This window comes from Dendrobates tinctorius, unplaced genomic scaffold (assembly GCF_039654945.1).
Source record: "Dendrobates tinctorius isolate UK_male_01 unplaced genomic scaffold, ASM3965494v1 ptg000126l, whole genome shotgun sequence".
Classification (NCBI taxonomy): Eukaryota; Metazoa; Chordata; class Amphibia; order Anura; family Dendrobatidae; genus Dendrobates; species Dendrobates tinctorius.
Window position 1 is genome coordinate 6,015,012 of NW_027361794.1, and position 22,134 is coordinate 6,037,145.

Sequence of the window (22,134 nt, forward strand, 5' to 3'; positions counted from 1 at the left end):
ACCACCGAGTACAAGGCTAGGAACCAGGTAGCAGCCGGGTGGGAATCCATAATTTGGTGGGTGATTATAAAAATGAATGTAGATTGGATAAACTACTTATACTATAACCAGCAGAGATTTGTTAATTATACCTGAGATGCAGTTAAAGGGACAGCTGAGCAATTAGGACCATCTCCTCTCATGGCTTGGTAGAATAGGATGCCATTAGGCAAGTTCTTAGCAGAAAAGGGAGGTGTGTATAAAATGTTTGGAGGATTTTTGTTGCACCCTTTATCCTTAATACAGATCCTGATGGAAGTATCTCCAAAGCTCTTTATGGACTGACTGCCCTGTCTAATGAATTAGCAGAGAACTCTGGATATGATGACATATTCCTGGATTGAAGGATGGTTTGGGAAATGGACCGGATTATTCACTTCTGCGTTGACATCTCTTACCATCGTGGCCGGAGTGCTGATTGTTTGTGGATGCTGCGCTATTCTATGCATTAGAGGACTTGGGGTACCACAGGGCTCTGTCCTGGGCCATGTATTGTTCAACATCTTTATCAACGATTTAGATGAAGGAATTGAGGGTAAACTGATTAAATTTGCTGATGACACAAAGCTAGGAGGGATAGCTAATACTAGAGAGGAGAGAGAGAGGATTCAAAAAGATTTAAATAAACTGGAGAAGTGGGCAGCAACTAACAGAATGGTTTTTAACAGGGAGAAATGCAAAGTACTACATCTGGGCAATAAAAATGAAAAAAGCATATATAGAATGGGTGGAATAGGGCTACGTGACAGCACATGTGAAAAAGACTTGGGTATACTAATAGATCACAGACTGAATATGAGTCAACAGTGTGATGCAGCAGCAAAAAAGGCAAATGCAATTCTAGGATGTATTAACAGAAGCATACAGTCTAGATCACGTGAAGTCATTATTTCCCTCTACTCCTCTTTGGTCAGACCTCATCTGGAATATTGTGTCCAGTTTTGGGCACCACATTTTAAAAAAGACATCAACAAACTGGAGCAAGTTCAGAAAAGAGCGACCAGAATGGTGACCGGTCTGCAAACCCTGTCTTATGAGGAAAGGTTGCAGGATTTGGGAATGTTTAGTTTGCAAAAGAGAAGACTGAGAGGAGACTTAATAGCTGTCTACAAATATCTAAAGGGCTGTCACATTGTAGAAGGATCAACTTTATTCTCATTTGCACAAGGAAAGACTAGAAGCAATGGGATGAAACTGAATGGGAAGAGACACAGATTAGATATTAGAAAAAACTTTTTGACAGTTAGAGTGATCAATGAGTGGAACAGGCTGCCACGAGAAGTGGTGAGTTCTCCTTCAATGGAAGTCTTCAAACAGAGGCTGGACAGACATCTGACTGGGATGATTTAGCGAATCCTGCTTTGAGCAGGGGGTTGGACCAGATGGCCCAGGAGGTCCCTTCCAACTCTACGATTCTATGATTCTATGATTCTATGATTCTATGATTCAAAGACTGATTGACTCTGCCATAACAAAGACTATGCATCAAGGAATGGAGACCTTGGAATCCAACGAAAGAATGAAAATTTTTGGACTTAATGACAAATATACTGAGCATATTACTCTCCCTCTAGATTATATGAAGATCTTCTGTGAAATCTGACCAAAAGAAATCTGTCCCCAATGTGTACAGATAGATGATTTTATTACAAGATGAGGGAATGTTATAATAATTGTAATAAAGTTCTTTCTTTTGTGTGCATGGGTGTACGTGTATATATATATATATATACCCATGCGTGTGTGTGTGTATATATATATATATATATATATATACACACACATATATGTGTGTATGTATATACCCATGCGTGTATGTATGTATGAGTGTGTGTATATGTATATATGTATCTATGCACATGACTGCATATATGCCATTTATTTTTGCTTAAGACTTTGAAACTCTTTTCAGCTGATGTAATACATGGGTGTTACTTTTGGGTGTTACTTTTTGTGAACGTTAGCTGCTTTCCTTGTCTTGCGTGACTTCTATGGTAACTGTAGATAAGAATTTCTAACAAGCTCAGCATATTGTATATACTCTTTTTTGCAAACGCAATGTGTTACAACACCCTTTCGGCTCTGCTATTTAAACTCTTAAAGAATATGTATTGAGTTAGACAGAGGACTCCTCACATCTTGTGTGGCTGTCATTCTCTCTCCATGCCGGTATGTCCAATAAAGAAGCATCTTACTTATTCAGGTCTGGACGATTTCTAATTGGAAGACTGAAACTCCCATGACAAGTATATACTGTACAGTTGCTAAGGTGGGGCCCTGACATGGGATACTCACCACATACGGGGATATGAACACACACACAAAATGTGCCACACACTACTACGTGCTTCAACACATATACCACCCTCAGCACACATTTCACCACATAAGAGTCGAAACACAAAAGTCGCCACTCAAAACTCGCCACTCTGTCCCAGCGCTGTTTAAAAGATGAAAAATGAGCTGTGATTGGTTGCTATCAGCAACAGTTTTCTTTGTAGACAGTTGTGGTAACTGAGGCCTATTATTCTTATCATTTCTATGGTGTTATCGTCCTTCTGTAAAGCTGGAAATAACACAATTTATTACCGTGCCAACACAGACCACCCTCTGACGCAGACTGCGGGGGGAGCCCAGTATCACATAGGATAGAACTCAAGATAAAAAGCGGACGGCACCGCTGTTACCGTGTGACTTCAAATGATGTGCGGCATACAGAAGCCCAGCAGCTGGGAATCTCGGGTGCCAGACCTGGAAACAGTCAATCCTGGGAATCCATGCAAAGAGAAGAGGTCGCACTCATCGAGATGGAAGTTTCACTGGTTTATTGACATATCATGAACATGTCAAAGTCGGCCGTTTCGCACTCGAGTAGCGCGAAACGGTCGTTGTCAGCCTTTCTTGCACTCCTTATGTCACTCCACCGACTTGACATGTTCATGATATGTCAATAAACCAGTGAAACTTCCATCTCGATGAGTGCGACCTCTTCTCTTTGCATGGATCACATAGGATAGGATTAGATACACAGCTCAGCAGTCAGTATCACACAGGATAGGATTAGATACACAGCTCAGCAGTCAGTATCACACAGGATAGGATTAGATACACAGCTCAGCAGTCAGTATCACACAGGAGAGGATTAGATACACAGCTCAGCAGTCAGTATCACATAGGAGAGGATTAGATACACAGCTCAGCAGTCAGTATCACACAGGATAGTGTTGTGAGCTCATTTTCGGGTTTGCCTCTGGCTTCTGGTGAGGGTTATGGAGCTGGCTGTGCTGACAGAGGAGTAGTGAGTTCTCTCTGTACTCCCTCTGTTGGTGAAGGGAGGTAATGAAGCTGATCTAAATGGCAGAGACCGGCCACCTGAGGAGGAGGACTGCGATTGGACATCAGGAGTTTCTGATTGGATTTAAGGCAGCCGACTCCCTAGTTTCTTGATGGTGATTTTTCCTGACTCTGGCTCCTGGTTTCCAGTTTGGTTCCTGCCTTCCTAAAGCTAAGTTTTCTCTGCTATTGTTCATATGAGTTTTTGTCTGGTTTACTTAGTTTTGTGTTCAGCCAGCCCTGGCTGGGACTGGGCTGAATCCCCATTTTGTCTCTGATCAGTTGATCTCTTTTGCTCTGTCTTCAGAATATACCTGAGTGCTGATATAGTGATTTGAAGTCTAGCGACTTCAGGGCCTTTTTCTATCAGACGTGTTGGACATTCTTTTTGGCAGGGTTTTTTGCGTGATTGCAGACAGCAGCTTTTCTTTCCAGTCCTTTCTAGTTAGTGAGGGCCCCATCGTTTGCTCAGCCTATCTTTCTACCTGTGTGTGTTTTCATCTTGTTTCACCGACAATACATGTTGGGGGCTGTCTATTGCTTTGGGGTCTGCTCTGGGGCAGTTTAGATTTTCCCTTTCTTTCTTTAGGCTTATTTAGTTCTCCGGTCGTGACGAGGGGTCTAGGATCACCGCAGGCACGCTCCACGGCTACTGCTACTTGTTGTGGATAGGATCAGGGGTCTGCAATCCGCTAGCTACCAACCTCTCCGGTTTTCTGGGCTTAGCTTGCTTTTTGTTTTTTCCTCCTCGGTGACTCATTCATAATAGGATAGGATTCGATGCACGGTTTTGATGTGCAATATAATCATTAGAATTTGTTATAACTAACCACAGTTGGTTACTATGCCCAGGCAACGCCGGGCTCTTCAGCTAATATATATATATATATATCTTCTATCGTTTGGGATTAAATCTGTCATAGGGCTCCATTATATGTCCATTTTGCAAGCCTGCGAGAAAATCTCGGCATACGGATGACATACGGATCACTATTTAGGGGACATTTCTCCGTATTATGCATGTAAACTACGGACCATATTTTGCGTCGGTTAGTGTGACCCCGGCCTACTGGAGCTTCCAGCACCGTCCTCCACTTGCAGAGGCGCACTCCACATAGAGAGTAATGGAGCCTCCGGCACCGACCTCCACCCACAGAGGGGCACTCCACATAGAGAATAATGGAGCCTCCGGCACCGACCTCCACCCTCAGAGCCGCACTCCACATAGGGAATGGAGCCTCCAGCACCTACCTCCACCCGCAGAGCCGCACTCCACATAGAGAATAATGGAGCCTCCAGCACCGACCTCCACCCGCAGAGCCACACTCCACATAGAGAATAATGGAGCCTCCAGCACCGACCTCCACCCACAGAGGCGCACTCCACATAGAGAATAATGGAGCCTCCGACACCGACCTCCACCCTCAGAGCCGCACTCCACATAGAGAATAATGGAGCCTCCGGCACCAACCTCCACCCACAGAGCCGCACTCCACATAGGGAATAATGGAGCCTCCAGCACCTACCTCCATCCGCAGAGCCGAACTCCACATAGAGAATAATGGAGCCTCCGGCACCGACCTCCACCCGCAGAGCCGCACTCCACATAGAGAATAATGGAGCCTCCGGCACCGACCTCCACCCGCAGAGCCGCACTCCACATAGAGAATAATGGAGCCTCCGGCACCGACCTCCACCCGCAGAGCCGCACTCCACATAGAGAATAATGGAGCCTCCAGAACCGACTTCCACCCGCAGAGCCGCACTCCACATAGAGAATAATGGGGCCTCCAGCACCTACCTCCACCCACAGAGCCTCACTCCACATAGAGAATAATGGAGCCTCCAGCACCTACCTCCACCCGCAGAGCCGCACTCCACATAGAGAATAATGGAGCCTCCAGCACCGACCTTCACCCGCAGAGCCGCACTCCACATAGAGAATAATGGAGCCTCCAGCACCGACCTCCACCCGCACTCCACATAGAGAATAATGGAGCCTCCAGCACTGACCTCCACCCGCAGAGCCGCACTCCACATAGAGAATAATGGAGCCTCCAGCACCGACCTCCACCCGCAGAGCTGCACTCCACATAGAGAATAATGGAGCCTCCAGCACCTACCTCCACCCGCAGAGCCGCACTCCACATAGAAAATAATGGAGCCTCCAGCACCTACCTCCACCCGCAGAGCCGCACTCCACATAGAGAATAATGGAGCCTCCAGCACCGACCTCCACCCGCAGAGCCACACTCCACATAGAGAATAATGGAGCCTCCAGCACCGACCTCCACCCGCAGAGCCGCACTCCACATATATGGCTGCTCTGTGCACAGGACCTGTGATGAGGTCACAGGAGGGGAGGAGTCAGGGGTCACATGATCAGGGGCCTCAGTGTATGCAGGACACTGCTGTGCTGGTTGTCATGGTGCTGGATGAGGGGAAGTTTATGTGTGGGGTCAGGAGGGGTTTACAGTGTGGATGTAGCAGAGCCGTGTGTGTACGAGATGAGAAAGAAAGAGTGAAAGAAAGAGTGAAAAAGAACAGAGAAAGAAAAGAAAGAAAGAACAGATATAGAGAAAGAAAGAGGAAAAAAGAGAGAACAGAGAAAAAGAGAGAAACAGAGAGAGAGAAGGAAAGAACAGAGAAAGAAATAAAGAAAGATTGTATGAAGACACTATAGCAGCCCGGCTGCCATTGTAGTGCCCACCTGAACCTCCTGATGCAGGACATATCATGATCTGCTCACATGGCCGGCATCCCGGATTCCAAGGCGATCCTGCTGTCCACGCTGTCGGAGGAGGACACGGTGATGGATCTGAAGCATTCCCTGAAGTGCCTCCATGGTTCCGTCACAATCTCCTCATGAAATTACCTAATTTCCGGTCAGCTTCCAGCACATCACTGCCGATGGAACATCATGTGCGAGTTATAAAGTGCTCCGCCGTGTACTCCTGTGTCCACGGGAAAAGCCCGCTTTGTATGCCTCGTACACATAAGGCTCCACTCCGTACACACACGACTCCGCTCCACGCACCCCATACACATGCAGCTCCGTTCCGTACACCTCATACACACACGGCTCCGCTCCGTACACCTCGTACACACACGGCTCCGCTTCGTACACACACGGCTCCGCTCCGTACACCTCGTACACACACGGCTCCGCTCCGTACACCTCGTACACACACGGCTCTGCTCCGTACACCTCGTACACACACGGCTCCGCTCCGTACACCTCGTACACACATGGCTCCGCTGCGTACACCTCATACACACGCGGCTCCGCTCCGTACACCTCGTACACACACGGCTCCGCTCCGTACACCTCGTACACACACGGCTCTGCTCCGTACACCTCGTACACACACGGCTCCGCTCCGTACACCTCGTACACACACGGCTCCGCTCCGTACACCTCATACACACGCGGCTCCGCTCCGTACACCTCGTACACACACGGCTCCGCTCCGTACACCTCGTACACACATGGCTCCGCTGCGTACACCTCGTACATAAACGGCACTGCTACATCCACACTGTAAACCCCTCCTGACCCCACACAGAAACTTCCCCTCATCCAGCACCATGACAACCAGCACAGCAGTGTCCTGCATACACCGAGGTCCCTGATCATGTGACCCCTGACTCCTCCCCTCCTGTGACCTCATCACAGGTCCTGTGCGCACAGCCACAGAACAGCTTAGAACGCGATTGAAGGCTGCGGTCGGTCTCTTGGAGGGCAAAGATGGGGTCGATGCATGGGGAAGCGTGGCGGCTCAGTGCAGTGCGGGCAAAATAGCGTCCCAGGCGGGACACGGGTGAGGGGGTTAAAAAACGGGACTGTCCCACAAGAATCGGGATGGTTGAGAGCTATGGTGTGTACAAGGTGTACGGAGTAGAGCTGTGTGTACGAGGTGTACGGAGCGGAGCCGTGTGTACGAGGTGTACGGAGCGGAGCCATGTGTGTACGAGGTGTACGGAGCGGAGCCGTGTGTACGAGGTGTACGGAGCGGAGCCGTGTGTGTACGAGGTGTACGGAGCGGAGCCGTGTGTGTACGAGGTGTACGGAGCGGAGCCGTGTGTGTATGAGGTGTACGGAGCGGAGCCGTGTTTGTACGAGGTGTACGGAGCAGAGCCGTGTGTGTACGAGGTGTACGGAGCAGAGCCGTGTGTGTACGAGGTGTGCGGAGAGGAGCCTTGTGTGTACGAGGTGTACGGAGCGGAGCCGTGTGTGTATGAGGTGTACGGAGCAGAGCCGTGTGTGTTTGAGGTGTACGGAGCGGAGCCGTGTGTGTACGAGGTGTACGGAGCGGAGCCGTGTGTACGAGGTGTACGGAGCGGAGTTGTGTGTGTACGAGGTGTACGGAGCGGAGCCGTGTGTGTACGAGGTGTGCGGAGAGAAGCCTTGTGTGTACGAGGTGTACGGAGCGGAGCCGTGTGTGTACGAGGTGTACGGAGCGGAGCCGTGTGTGTACGAGGTGTACGGAGCGGAGCCGTGTGTGTACGAGGTGTACGGAGCGGAGCCGTGTGTGTATGAGTTGTACGGAGCGGAGCCGTGTGTGTTTGATGTGTACGGAGCGGAGCCGTGTGTGTATGAGGTGTACGGAGCGGAGCCGTGTGTGTATGAGGTGTACGGAGCGGAGCCGTGTGTGTATGAGGTGTACGGAGCGGAGCCGTGTGTGTATGAGGTGTACGGAGCGGAGCCGTGTGTGTATGAGGTGTACGGAGCGGAGCCGTGTGTGTATGAGGTGTACGGAGCGGAGCCGTGTGTGTATGAGGTGTACGGAGCGGAGCCGTGTGTGTATGAGGTGTACGGAGCGGAGCCGTGTGTGTATGAGGTGTACGGAGCGGAGCCGTGTGTGTATGAGGTGTACGGAGCGGAGCCGTGTGTGTATGAGGTGTACGGAGCGGAGCCGTGTGTGTATGAGGTGTACGGAGCGGAGCCGTGTGTGTATGAGGTGTACGGAGCGGAGCCGTGTGTGTATGAGGTGTACGGAGCGGAGCCGTGTGTGTACGAGGTGTACGGAGCGGAGCCGTGTGTGTACGAGGTGTACGGAGCGGAGCCGTGTGTGTACGAGGTGTACGGAGCGGAGCCGTGTGTGTACGAGGTGTACGGAGCGGAGCCGTGTGTGTACGAGGTGTACGGAGCGGAGCCGTGTGTGTACGAGGTGTACGGAGCGGAGCCGTGTGTGTACGAGGTGCACGGAGCAGAGCCGTGTGTGTACGAGGTGTACGGAGCGGAGCCGTGTGTGTATGAGGTGTACGGAGCAGAGCCGTGAGTACAAGGTGTACGGAGCAGAGCCGTGTGTTTACGAGGTACGGAGCGGAGCCGTGTGTGTACGAGGTGAACGGAGCAGAGCCGTGTGTGTACGAGGTGTATGGAGCGGAGCCGTGTGTTTACGAGGTGTACGGAGCGGAGCCGTGTGTGTGCGATGTGTACGGAGCGGAGCCGTGTGTGTACGAGGTGTACGGAGCAGAGCCGTGTGTGTACGAGGTGTACGGAGCGGAGCCGTGTGTGTACGAGGTGTACGGAGCGGAGCCGTGTGTGTACGAGGTGTACGGAGCGGAGCCGTGTGTGTACGAGGTGTACGGAGCGGAGCCGTGTGTGTACGAGGTGTACGGAGCGGAGCCGTGTGTGTACGAGGTGTATGGAGCAGAACCGTGTGTTTACGAGGTGAGTGGAGTCGTGTGTGTGCAAGGTGTACGGAGCAGAGCCGTGTGTATGCGAGGTACTAAAGCTTGACGATAAAGGTGGTAATGTCATCCTGTGGCCTAAGACGATGTATGAGAGGGAGGTGTTTCGCCAGCTGAATAACACCATCTGCTATAAGAAGCTGACATATAACCCCCTCTCTGCATATAGTGTACAACTTGATGTCATCTTAAAACGTGCAGTCCAGTACGATATTGTCACTAAAGATTTGGCTTCGGTGGCACTCGTAGTAACATAGTTATTAAGGTTGAAGGAAGACTTTAAGTCCATCTAGTTCAACCCATATCCTGTCCTAACTTGCCCTAACATGTTGATCCAGAGGAAGGCAAAAACCCCATGTGGCAACAGTAAGCTTCACATTGGGGAAAAAAATTCCTTCCCGACTCCACATACGGCAATCAGACTAGCTCCCTGGATCAACGCAATATTAAGGAAACTAGTGTATATACCCTGTAATATTATACTTTTCAAGAAAGGCATCCAGTCCTTTCTTAAATTTTAGTAGGGAATCACTCATTACAACATCATATGGCAGAGAGTTCCATAGTCTCACTGCTCTTACAGTAAAGAATCCGCGTCTGTGAGTATGCTTAAACCTTCTTTCCTCCAGACGTAGAGGATGCCCCCTTGTCCCCATCACAGGTCTAAGAGTAAGGTTGGTTTCACACTTGCGTTTTTTTGCGTTGTTTTTTTAGCGCAAAAAAACGCATGCGTTTTTTCCCCATACTTTAGCATAGGTGCGCATACACATGCGTTTGTACGCGTTTGTATGCGCATGCTTTTTTTGTAGTGTGCGCTCGAGCGCACAAAATGCATCCTGTTGCACTTTTTGTGCATCCGACTTGCCCCCAAAAAACGCATGCACACGCAATGCGTTTTTTTTACAGCAAAACACCCATTATAGTCTATGGGTGCGCAAACGTGCGCATTGTAATGCGCACGTATGTGCAAAAAAACACCAAAACCCACAAAAAACGCACACAAACGCATGATGCTTTTTTTCATGCGTTTGTGTGCGCAAAAAACGCGCATCAAAAAACCGCAAGTGTGAAAGTAGCCTAAAATGATCATTAGAAAGGTCTTTGTATTGTCCCCACATATATTTATACATTGTAATAAGATCACCCCTAAGCCTTCGATTCTCCAAACTAAATAACCCCAAGTGTAATAACCTGTCTTGGTATTGCAGACCCCCTAGTTCCCTAATAACCTTGGTCGCTCTTCTCTGCACCCGCTCCAGTTCAGCTATGTCTTTCTTATACACCGGAGACCAGAACTGTACACAGTATTCTAAGCGTGGTCGCACTTGTGACTTATATAGAGGTAAAATTATGTTCTCCTCATGAGCATCTATGCCTGTTTTAATGCATCCCATTATTTTATTTGCCTTTGCAGCAGCTGCCTGACACTGGCCGCTAAATGTGTGTTTGTCGTCCACCCATACACCTAGGTCTTTTTCAGTGACAGTTTTGCCCAGTGTTTTACAGTTAAGCACATAATTATACATCTTATTCGTTCTACCCAAGTGCATGACCTTACATTTATCCCCATTAAAGCTCATTTGCCATTTATCAGCCCAAGCTTCTAGTTTACATAAATCCTCCTGTAATATAAAATTGTCCTCCTCTGTATTGATTACCCTGCAGAGTTTAGTGTCATCTGCAAATATTGAAATTCTACTCTCTATGTCCCCTACAAGGTCATTAATAAATGTTATAAAGAAGCGGGCCCAATACTGACCCCTGTGGTACCCCACTGCTAACCGTGACCCAGTCCGAGTGTGCTCAATTAATAACCACCCTTTGTTTCCTATCCCTGAGCCAGCTCTTAACCCACCTATACATATTTCCCCCTATCCCCATTGTTCTCATTTAATGTATCAACCTTTTGTGTGGCACCGTATAAAAAGCTTTTGAAAAGTCCATGTACACCACGTCCGCTGCATTCCCTTGGTCCAGTCCGGAACTTTCCTCTTCATAAAAGCTTATCAGATTAGTCTGACAGGAACGGTCCCTTGTAAACCCATGTTGATATTGGGTCATGAGGTTATTCTTCTCCAGATACTCCAGTATAGTATCTCTTAGAAAACCCTCCAGGATTTTATCCACAGTTGAGGTTAAACTCACTGGCCTATAATTTCCAAGTTCAGTTTTTGTCCCCTTTTTGAATATTGGCACCACATTTGCTATACGCCAGTCCTGTGGTACAGACCCTGTTATTATGGAATCTTTAAAGATTAAAAATAATGGTCTATCTATGACTGTGCTCAATTCCTGCAGTACTCGGGGGTGTATCCCATCCGGGCCCGGGGATTTGTCAATTTTAGTGATTTTTAGATGCCGCAGTACTTCCTGCTGGATTAAGCAGGTGACATTTAATGGAGAATTTTTATCCCTGATCATGTTATCCGTCATGGGATTTTTTGTGTAAATACTGTTGAAAAAAAAGTCATTTAGCATATTGGCTTTTTCCTCATCCTCATCCACCATTTCACCCAGACTATTTTTAAGGGGGAAAACCACAGAAAGAGGACAAATCCTCAAAAAAATTCAGTTGCAAACCAGACAGGCCCAAATGCATCTGCACTAATCCAGGGTGCAGCAGACCCAAGTAAAATGGCAGCTGCACAGGTGCATAAATACCAAATGAAACAGCCAGCCTACAATCAGGGATTGGCCGTGTGGTGCACCAGTGGAGAAAAAATAATCCGCATGTGAACATTGCCACATGCGGATTATTTTTTTTGGGCCTGTCTGGTTTGCAACTGTATTTTTAAGGGGGCCAACATTATCATTTTTTAGCTTCTTACTATTTATGTAGTTAAAGAATATTTTGGGATTATTTTTACTTTCTCTGGCAATGAGTCTCTCTGTCTCAATCTTTGCTGTCTTGATTTACTTTTTACAGAATTTATTTAATCTTCTGTTTTTATTTAATGCCTCATCACTACCTACTTGCTTTAATTCTTTAAATGCTTTATTTTTATCACTTATTGCACCCCTTACAGCTCTATTTAGCCATAGTGGTCTCCTCCTATTTCTCGCATATTTATTCCCATACGGTATATATTGTGCACAGGTCCTATTCAGGATGCTAATAAACGTCTCCCATTTTCTTTGTGTATTTTTATGTCTCAGGATATCGTCCCAGTTAATTGCACCAAGATCATCTCTCATCTGTTGGAAATTTGCTTTCCTGAAGTTTAGTGTCCTTGTTACCCCTCTACTACACATCTTATTAAAGGATACATGAAAACTTATTAATTTGTGATCACTATTACCCAAGTGACCCCCAACCCTTACATTTGATATGCGGTCTGGCCTGTTGGTTAATATTAGCTCTAGCAGTGCCCCCCCTCTTGTTGGGTCCTGAACCAGTTGTGAAAGGTAATTGTCTCTCATAGTTGTCAAAAACCTATTACCTTTGCTGGAACTGCAGGTTTCGGTTCCCCAATGTATTTCAGGGTAGTTGAAGTCCCCCATAATAATGACTTCTCCTTGAGTTGCAGCTTCATCTATTTGCTTTATGAGTGAATGATCCTACGATTGATACCCTGTACCTCCTACACAAGGTTTATAGGAACATGTCGGCACCACCTGGCCGACCAATTATCTCTGGTAGGGGGAACTTTTTGGAGCATATAAATAAGTGGATTGATTTCCACCTCCAACCTTTGATTGCTAACCCCCCTTCCTTCCTCAAGTATACTGGGAACTGTTGCGCAAGGGCTATGGATTGTGTTTAGAGCGTGATACTCTACTTGTTTCAGCAGACGTAGAATCCCTCTATACTGTTATTAAACATCGGGATGGTTTTGGATCCGTACGATAATTTCGCTTGGTACATCTTCCTTACCCTTGGGTTTGAGGGAGCTTCTGCTGGAACTACTACAGTTCACGCTCACTCACAATTTTTTTGTTTTTAAGGGGTCCTTCTACCTACAGCTTCAGGGGACAGCCATGGGAGTGGCCTTTGAGCCGTCCTATGCTAATCTGTTCCTGGGACTGTGAGAGTTGGAACTCTTCCTGTCGGACAAACAGGGGCCAATGGACCATGTCCCTTTTTTGGGCGGTACATTGACGACATCTTATTTGTCTAGCAGGGCACAACAACGAGCTACATATACACCTTTTGCATGGAATTTGGATAAAATTGATTTTCTAGGTGTCACTATTAAAGATTCATCAGGTATTATACAGACTGACATAATTAGAAAAACCACCGCAACTAACACACTCCTTCATGACTCCTCCTGCCATCCAGATCACATGATTAAGTCCATCCTTGTGGGCAGTTCCCCCGCTTATGCTGCATCTGTTCTACAATGGATGATTTTGAGCAGAGAGCGGAGGAATTGAAGGCGCGCTTTTTAGCACGGGGATATAGTAGTTGTATAGTCAAAAAGGCCTATCACAAGGCCAAATATTCTTCTCGCAATGACCTACTTTATAAAACTGGATTTCCTGCAGAGCCCAACAGCGATAGACAATTGAGATTTATTACCGCATATCATCCATATCATGATCGGATATGATTAGCACTGGAAAAAGCGTGCCCTATATTTAGGGGGTATTTATATACAGTAGTTATATACCACGTAATTTATTGTAGTTAGACTGTTCTCCCAATATGGTGAATTGTATGGGGTATTTCTGATGTGGGCATATGTCCATTTTAGAATGTGCATTTGCAACTTGCAATTGACGTTGTTTCTGTCTGTGTAATATATATTTTGTGTTAGCGCCTGGTATGGTTTTTTTTTAGCTCATTTGTTGTATTGTTGCACCGTCTATGCTTTTCACCCATGTCAATTCCTTGCATAGTTGCCCTTATTGTTGCCTACATCTAAGATGGCCGATTGATGCACACCTTGTATGCGCATGCGCCTCCCTATCGCCGCTGTGCCCGCCGACTTCCGCTTCTGCAGTGTATCCGGCACCAGGTCACGTGGGGCCCCACGTGTTTCCGGCGTCGGCTGACCGTGTGTGAGGCATCCCGGCTGATGTGGCGGTGCTATGGAAACTTCCATTACTTCCGGCCATATAACTATATATACATTCAAGTTGTGCACCTGTGACACACTCCCTGAGGAAGGAGTTCCTAGTCTGAAACGCGTGTCGGGGTGGGCTGGTGGACCAAGTGATAATGCTGCTGTTGTTATACTCTCTCAGGTATTTGCCTCTGTTATTTATGTACTCTACTTATTCCTGTCTTGACTGGTAGAGACATATATACTTCTATGACCTATGGACTATTATTTGTTTGATAAGACAGCATGGTTATAATATTGTCTATCTATACATATGATCTTTATAGATGTGATTTGTATCAGTATGTGGTCTTCACCAGCCTATTGTTGATGCTGGTTTTATGTGCACATTCTTTCCCCCTCACCAGCCTTTGTCTTTCCATTTAATGTATGACTAATAAAGTTTTTTGATAGTGATCGAGTCTTGTTGGACTTTTAATCATGTGCAGTTGGTCCGGACATCGTCCGTACACTTTGTACACTTTACACTTTACACTGTACACTTTGGTTGATTAATGATTTAACTATATGTGATTGTTAACCCATGTGTGGAAAGTTGCACCCATTTTTATGCTATGTTTGTCATTTTTTAGTTCTGTTAATAACTGTTGATGGGAAAGAGGAGAGGCCCATTTCCAGTGAAGGGCAACCAAGCCCTTCGCCGCTGTAAGGATATGCAGTAGCAGTTTGGCTGAGTTTTTGCTCATCCCCTTAGGAGGAATATTTAATATATATATATAAACGGATATAACCCAACCTCGGCATATAGAACCTTATTTATTAGTACTCTCACTTCCTCCCAAAAGTCTATGATCGTTGAACAGGACCAAAATGTCATGATCCAGGTTGGATCTGACAGATAAATGCACGAAGTAACCATTTTTTTCCTTGAGCTGTTTGCTCGGAGTTAGTTTTTGCCCCCGGTGGCCGTTATGGTCATTGCACTGCTGTTTTCAGTTCTAGTTTGCCCCGGTGGTGGTGAGCGTCATTGCACTCTGTTTTTTTTTGTTTAGTGCATGTGATTAAAGCAGGTGTGATTGCTGGCTCTTACCTATAAAAGAGTGTCAGGTGTTGCAATCACTGTTGGTGATTAGTCCTCAGTTACAAGCAAGCCTGGGTGAAGAATGGAGCTGAAGGAGAGTCCCAGGCAGCTCAGTGAGAGTCCTGGAGTGGTAGCTATGGTGTCTGCGAGGAGGGCTTGCATGGCTTGGTGGAGTTGTAGCTATGGTGTCAGCAAGGAGTTCTTGCATGGCTTGGTGGAGTGGCAGCTATGGTGTAGAGCTGCACTCATGCTGGCCTGGTTGCTGGAAAGCTGGACTCAAGATGCTGGACTCTTTTGCTGGAATCATATGCTGGACAGCTGCACGCAGGTGGTGGACTCTGTTTGCTCCAAGGCTGCACTATGGTGTTGGATCCGGTCAGAGGAAAAGATGCACGCAGGTGGTGGGCTCTGTTGCTGGGAGCGTAAGCAACAGAGCAAAGCTAAGTGGTGTTTCCCTGTTTTGTCTCTTTCCCTTATGTGTGTTTTAGTGCAGTGGTGGGATTAGTTTCCGCACCATCCACTTCACTAGTGAGGGTTTAGGTGCAGGGCGAGTCAGGGTTTTTAGGTTCCTGATCATCGCCCGGTGCCTAGGGAACGTTAGGAGTGTAGAGACACTGACTCAGAGGAGTGCAGGAGGTCTCCACTTCCCCGTTCCCTATCACGGGCACCATTGTTATTGTTACCCAGGTTTTCCCTTTTATTGTTTAAATTCGCCTTACTGGAGGCGGGGTTTCCAGATATACGTGTATTTCCGAAATTCGCCTGTTGGAGGCGACGTATCCAGCTGTACGTTTTATTATTTAAATTCGCCCAACTGGTGGCGGTGTATCCAGGGTCTTGCGTGTCATCTAAATCCGCCCTGCTGGAGGCGCTGTCTCCAGCCACGCGTGACCATGACTTTATCACCAACCAATACTTTTTTTTTCTGGTGAGCCTCGGGCCATGTTCAGACCTGTGAGCATTTGCTGCTGGGCCTCACTGAGGTGAGTGAGGAGCTGCATGGTGTGTAAGCAGTTCCAGCAGCAGTAATCAGGGTCTGGGGCCTTCCCTCTGACTCAACTGGAAAATCAAATAGCAGCTGGCAATGAAGCCCCCTAGAGTCGCTGCTGGGGAGCGGGACTTGCTCATACAGGCGGACGCACCCAGGCAGGTGGGTGGAGTTGGTGTCTCCATGGTGCTGTCTGGGGTTCCCCGAGGTGAAGGGGTATGTCCCGGTAGTGAGCAGACTGGTGTTATAGTCCGTGGGGCTCACGTCAAATCTTCCATACCACCGAAGAAGCCACCCTCTCCTGGTCATGTGGAGGAAGGCGATCAGGGAGTGTATTTTTCCTCCATATCCCAGGCCCCTTCCTCTCCAGTGTGAGCAGCAGGTGCGCTGCGGGGGAGTAGGGGCAAATCTCAACCCTCGCCATTAGCCAACCCTGGGAGGCGCAGAACTCGTGGTGTAAAGGGTTGGAGGGTGGTGTTCCCTTGGCGAATAGCGGGGGTGTGAGTGTGGTGACACAGGGGGACGCCTCTGTTGTCGATCCCAGAATGAGTTCACCGAATTATGACAAATGAATGTGTGGCAGTAAACGTTCAGGTCCGAACCTGTGTGTGAACGAGCATGTATGGGTGGCCACCAAAAAACATCCTGTGGAAGTGTGTTGCAGAGTCTTACCAGCTCATACCAAACATACAGATACATAACTCGTTCCCCAGGTCGGTGCTTTGGAGATGTGTGGTGCCTCCAGAACATACATTGCCAATACCAGCGGTGCGTTTGTCATTAACCTGAAGTGTCAGGTAGTGGTTGGGGTGAACTCTGGATCTGGGCGTCCCCGCTGTATGTCGTTCCCTAATGAGGAGCGGTCTTGAGGGTCCAGAGGCCCCTCAATAAGGGGAGGGTACTGTCATGATCCAGGTTGGATCTGACAGATAAATGCACAAAGTAACCTTTTTTTTCCTTGAGCTGTGTGCTCGGAGTTGGTTTTTGCCCCCGGTGGCCGTTATGGTCATTGCACCGGTGTTTTCAGTTCTAGTTTGCCCCAGTGGTGGTGAGCGTCATTGCACTCTGGTTTTTTTTTTGTTTAGTGCATGTGATTAAAGCAGGTGTGATTACTGGCTCTTACCTATAAAAGAGTGTCAGGTGTTGCAATCACTGTTGGTGATTAGTCCTCAGTTACAAGCAAGCCTGTGTGAAGGATGGAGCTGAAGGAGAGTCCCGGGCAGCTCAGTGAGAGTCCTGGAGTGGCAGCTATGGTGTCTGCGAGGAGGGCTGGCATGGCTTGGTGGAGTTGCAGCTATGGTGTCAACAAGGAGTTCTTGCATGGCTTGGTGGAGTGGCAGCTATGGTGTAGAGCTGCACTCATGATGCTGGACTCGGTTGCTGGAAAGCTGGACTCAAGATGCTGGACTCTTTTGCTGGAAAGCTGGACTCATATGCTGGACTCTGTTTCTGGACAGCTGCACGCAGGTGGTGGACTCTGTTTGCTCCAAGGCTGCACTATGGTGTTGGATCCGGTTGGAGGAAAAGATGCACGCAGGTGGTAGGCTCTGTTGCTGGGAGCATAAGCAACAGAGCAAAGCTAAGTGGTGTTTCCCTGTTTTGTCTCTTTTCCTTATGTGTGTTTTAGTGCAGTGGTGGGATTAGTTTCCGCGCCGTCCACTTCACTAGTGAGGGTTTAGATGCAGGGCGAGTCAGGGTTTTTAGGTTCCTGATCATCGCCCGGTGCCGAACCGGCCTAGGGAACGTTAGGTGTTATGAATGAGTCACAGAAGGAGGAAAAAACAAAAATACAAGCTAAGTCCAGAAAACCGGAGAGGTTGGTAGCTATCGGATTGCAGACCCCTGATCCTATCCACAACAACTAACAGTAGCCGTGGGGGGTTCCTACGATGCCCTAGACCCCTCGATCACGATCACAGCCGGAGAACGAAATAGGCCTAAAGAAAGAAAGGGGAAATCTAAACTGCCCCAGAGCAGACCCCAAAGCAATAGGCAGCCCCCAACATATAATGACGGTGAAGCAAGATGAAAACACTAACACAGATAGAAAGATAGGTTGAGCAAACAATGGGGCCCAAGCTAACTAAAAAGGACAGGATAGAAAAGCTGCTGTCTGCAATCCGTAAAAAACCCTACCAAAAAATGTCCCAACCGTCTGATAGGAAAAACAGGCCCTGAAGTCGCTAGGACTTCAAAAAGACTATATCAGCACTCAGGTAAATTCTGAAGACAGAGCAAAGAGACAAACTGATCAGAGACAAAAATGGAACTCAGCACACCCCAGACCGGGGATGGCTGAACTCCAAAAAACAAGGTAAACAAAACAAAACTAATAAGTTCAATAGCAGAGCAAAAACTTATCTTTGGGAAGCAGGAATCAGACTGGTCTCCAAGAATCCAGCAGAGAAATCACCAGCGACTCAGAAGGGCGTCGGCTGCCTTATATCCAGTCAGCATTTCCTGTTACCCAGTCATCATCTACCAGATCAGGTGTTTGGTAATCAGCCTTACTACCTTCCTTCACCAGAAGAGGGAGTTCATCAGACATCGACGGTAAAGGGGAAAATGAACTCACAACAGTTAGGAGTGTAGAGACACTGACTCAGGGGAGTGCAGGAGGTCTCCACTTCCCCGTTCCCTATCGCAGGGCCACCATTGTTATTGTTACCCAGGTTTTCCCTTTTATTGTTTCAATTCGCCTTACTGGAGGCGGGGTTTCCAGATATACGTGTATTTCCGAAATTCGCCTGATGGAGGCGGCGTATCCAGCAGCACGTTTTATTATTTAAATTCGCCCAACTGGAGGCGGTGTATCCAGGGTCACGCGTGTCATCTAAATCCACCCTGCTGGAGGCGCTGTGTCCAGCCACGAGTGACCATGACACAAAAAATATGATAATAGGATCCCACCTCAAATCAACAATGCCAACTTAACCTTGATAGTAGGGGGTTCAATCTCTGTAGGAGGTCAGGTGTATGATACCAGAACATCAGAATTTTGTACTGGTTTTCTTTATAGAGTGTGCAAATGAAGGTCTTGGCAGCCATCTCCCAAATAATATGCCAATCTTGGTATGATATCTCTTTACCTAAAACAGACTCCCATCTGCTCATGTAAGGATGCTTAAGTTGTTGACCTTCCGGAGGTGAAAACAGCCCATATATCTCTGAAATTAGACCTTTAGTCGATGGTCCTCTTCTGCATATCCTCTCAAAGTCAGTTAGTAAGGAAACCTTTGTATGTCCCATAAAACGAGGTAGCAAAGTACCTGATCTGCAAATATTGGAAAAACTCTTTATTAGACATAGCAAATTTAGATTTAAGAGCATCAAAAGTACGACGCTCCAGCGTGTCCTCGTCAACCACATCTGCAAACCTAAATATACCCGCCGAGGTCCACGGATGTTTGGCAGCAAGGGCTGAAATATAAATGAGGTCATTGGCGAATTAGAAGAGGCCAAACCAAGCATGAAATCCATATCTCCCTCGTGAACTTCATGAAACCCAACAAAGGTACCATTATTCTAAAGGTCCTGCTGGACCATAGCAATGAGTTCAGGTGAATTGGAGCTAGTCACAACTTTTCTAACTCTGTCCATTTGCTATATGCCCATAATGAAGCCCACGAGGGGATCCTTCTTAGATGCATGGCCTAGTAGTTTTTAAGAATGTCAGGAACCGAGGGGCCACCTTGTGATTTATGGGAGACAAGGACACGCTTGGAGATCCGGTGATGCTTATCATTCCAAATGAATCTCATCACCGTAGCCTGGAAGGATATAAGTTCCTTCCTGGGTACCTACAGTTGTGGCCAAAAGTATTGACACCCCTGCAATTCTGTCAGATAATACTCAGTTTCTTCCTGAAAATGACTGCAAACACAAATTCTTTGGTATTATTATCTTCATTTAATTTGTCTTAAATGAAAAAACACAAAAAGAATTGTCCTAAAGCCAAATTGGATATAATTCCACACCAAACATAAAAAAGAGCGTGGACAAAAGTATTGGCACTGTTCAAAAAATCATGTGATGCTTCTCTAATTTATGGAATTAACAGCACCTGTAACTTACCTGTGGCACCTAACAGGTGTTGGCAATAACTAAATCACACTTGCAGCCAGTTGACATGGATTAAAGTTGACTCAACCTCTGTCCTGTGTCCTTGTGTGTACCACATTGAGCATGCAGAAAAGAAAGAAGACCAAAGAACTGTCTGGGGACTTGAGAAACCAAATTGTGAGGAAGCATGAGCAATCTCAAGGCTACAAGTCCATCTCCAAAGACCTGAATGTTCCTGTGTCTACCGTGCGCAGTGTCATCAAGAAGTTTAAAACCAATGGCACTGTGGCTAACCTCCCTAGATGTGGACGGAAAAGAAAAATTGACAAGAGATTTCAAAGCAAGATTGTGCGGATGTTGGATAAAGAACCTCGACTAACATCCAAACAAGTTCAAGCTGCTCTGCAGTCCGAGGGTACAACAGTGTCAACCCATACTATCCATCGGCATCTGAATGAAATGGGACTGTATGGTAGGAGACCCAGGAAGACCCCACTTCTTACCCCGAGACATAAAAAAGCCAGGTTGGAGTTTGCCAAAACTTACCTGAAAAAGCCTAAAACGTTTTGGAAGAATGTTCTCTGGTCAGATGAGACAAAAGTAGAGCTTTTTGGGCAAAGGCATCAACATAGAGTTTACAGGAGAAAAAAAGAGGCATTCAAAGAAAAGAACACGGTCCCTACAGTCAAACATGGCGGAGGTTCCCTGATGTTTTGGGGTTGCTTTGCTGCCTCTGGCACTGGACTGCTTGACCGTGTGCATGGCATTATGAAGTCTGAAGACTACCAACAAATTTTGCAGCATAATGTAGGGCCCAGTGTGAGAAAGCTGGGTCTCCCTCAGAGGTCATGGGTCTTCCAGCAGGACAATGACCCAAAACACACTTCAAAAAGCACAAGAAAATGGTTTGAGAGAAAGCACTGGAGACTTCTAAGGTGGCCAGCAATGAGTCCAGACCTGAATCGCATAGAACACCTGTGGCGAGATCTAAAAATGGCAGTTTGGAGAAGGCACCCTTCAAATATCAGGGACCTGGAGCAGTTTGCCAAAGAAGAATGGTCTAAAATTCCAGCAGAGCATTGTAAGAAACTCATTGATGGTTACCGGAAGCGGTTGGCCGCAGTTATTTTGGCTAAAGGTTGTGCAACCAAGTATTAGGCTGAGGGTGCCAATACTTTTGTCTGGCCCATTTTTGAAGTTTTGTGTGAAATGATCAATGTTTTGCTTATTGCTTCATTCTCTTTTGTGTTTTTTTCATTTAAGACAAATTAAAAGAAGATAATAATACCAAAGAATGTGTTTGCAATCATTTTCAGGAAGAAACTGAGTATTATGTGACAGAATTGCAGGGGTGTCAATACTTTTGGCCACAACTGTACACACATACAGTACAGTGCCTGCAGGCCTTGCACTGATGTGTATACAGCGACGTACACTACCCTGCCTGTCTAACACTGGAACCTATATACTCCTTAGAAGGACTGTTGGTATAGCTGGATGTATTTAGAATGGTAGATCCCACACTACCTAATAAATCCCCAATTCTGACCATATCAAGGCAGCCGCTCTCCCTATACTCTCTCAATCCGGAGCTGAATGCGCCGAGAAGGGCGGCGTCCGGTCTCTTATACCCCTGATGATGATGTGCGGCCAGCCAATCACTGCACGACAACAACAAAGATGGCTGCGGTGTTTCATAGCCTGGCAGACAATCCCTGCAGCATGATTGGGTCTCTAAAGTCTGCCAAAAATGCTGGGTGGAGACCCAAGTTCCCGCCGAGTAATCCTGGAAATGCTTGGTGCTCGCGGAGTACACCGAGTACCGTGATACTCAGGCAAGTACCAAGCAGTGGCAAGCACATTCGCTCATCACTAGTAGGTACACTTCTACTGTGATAAAGAATCTTACAGATCTTCTCCAAATC

The 22,134-nt window shown here is 47.1% G+C and overlaps 3 protein-coding genes across 5 annotated transcripts in view; 2 read left to right on the forward strand and 1 right to left on the reverse strand.

Moving 5' to 3' along the window:
- LOC141047242 (uncharacterized) overlaps positions 1-4,885 on the reverse strand; it is a 60,909-nt gene extending 56,024 nt beyond the window's left edge. The window contains exon 1 of one of the 2 annotated variants that reach the window (XM_073542232.1): positions 4,844-4,885. In XM_073542232.1, the coding sequence (XP_073398333.1) occupies positions 4,844-4,870 (27 nt within the window). In that variant the 5' untranslated portion in view covers positions 4,871-4,885. Of the gene's footprint in view, positions 1-4,623; positions 4,760-4,843 lie in introns of those variants that run through there. The other variant, XM_073542231.1, reaches the window with a different exon arrangement.
- The window catches only part of LOC141047235 (uncharacterized), a 376,268-nt gene that overhangs the window by 326,256 nt on the left and 27,878 nt on the right, over positions 1-22,134 (forward strand). The gene's annotated exons all lie outside the window — the stretch shown is intronic.
- Positions 1-22,134, forward strand: part of LOC141047227 (uncharacterized) — a 480,556-nt gene that overhangs the window by 142,221 nt on the left and 316,201 nt on the right. The gene's annotated exons all lie outside the window — the stretch shown is intronic.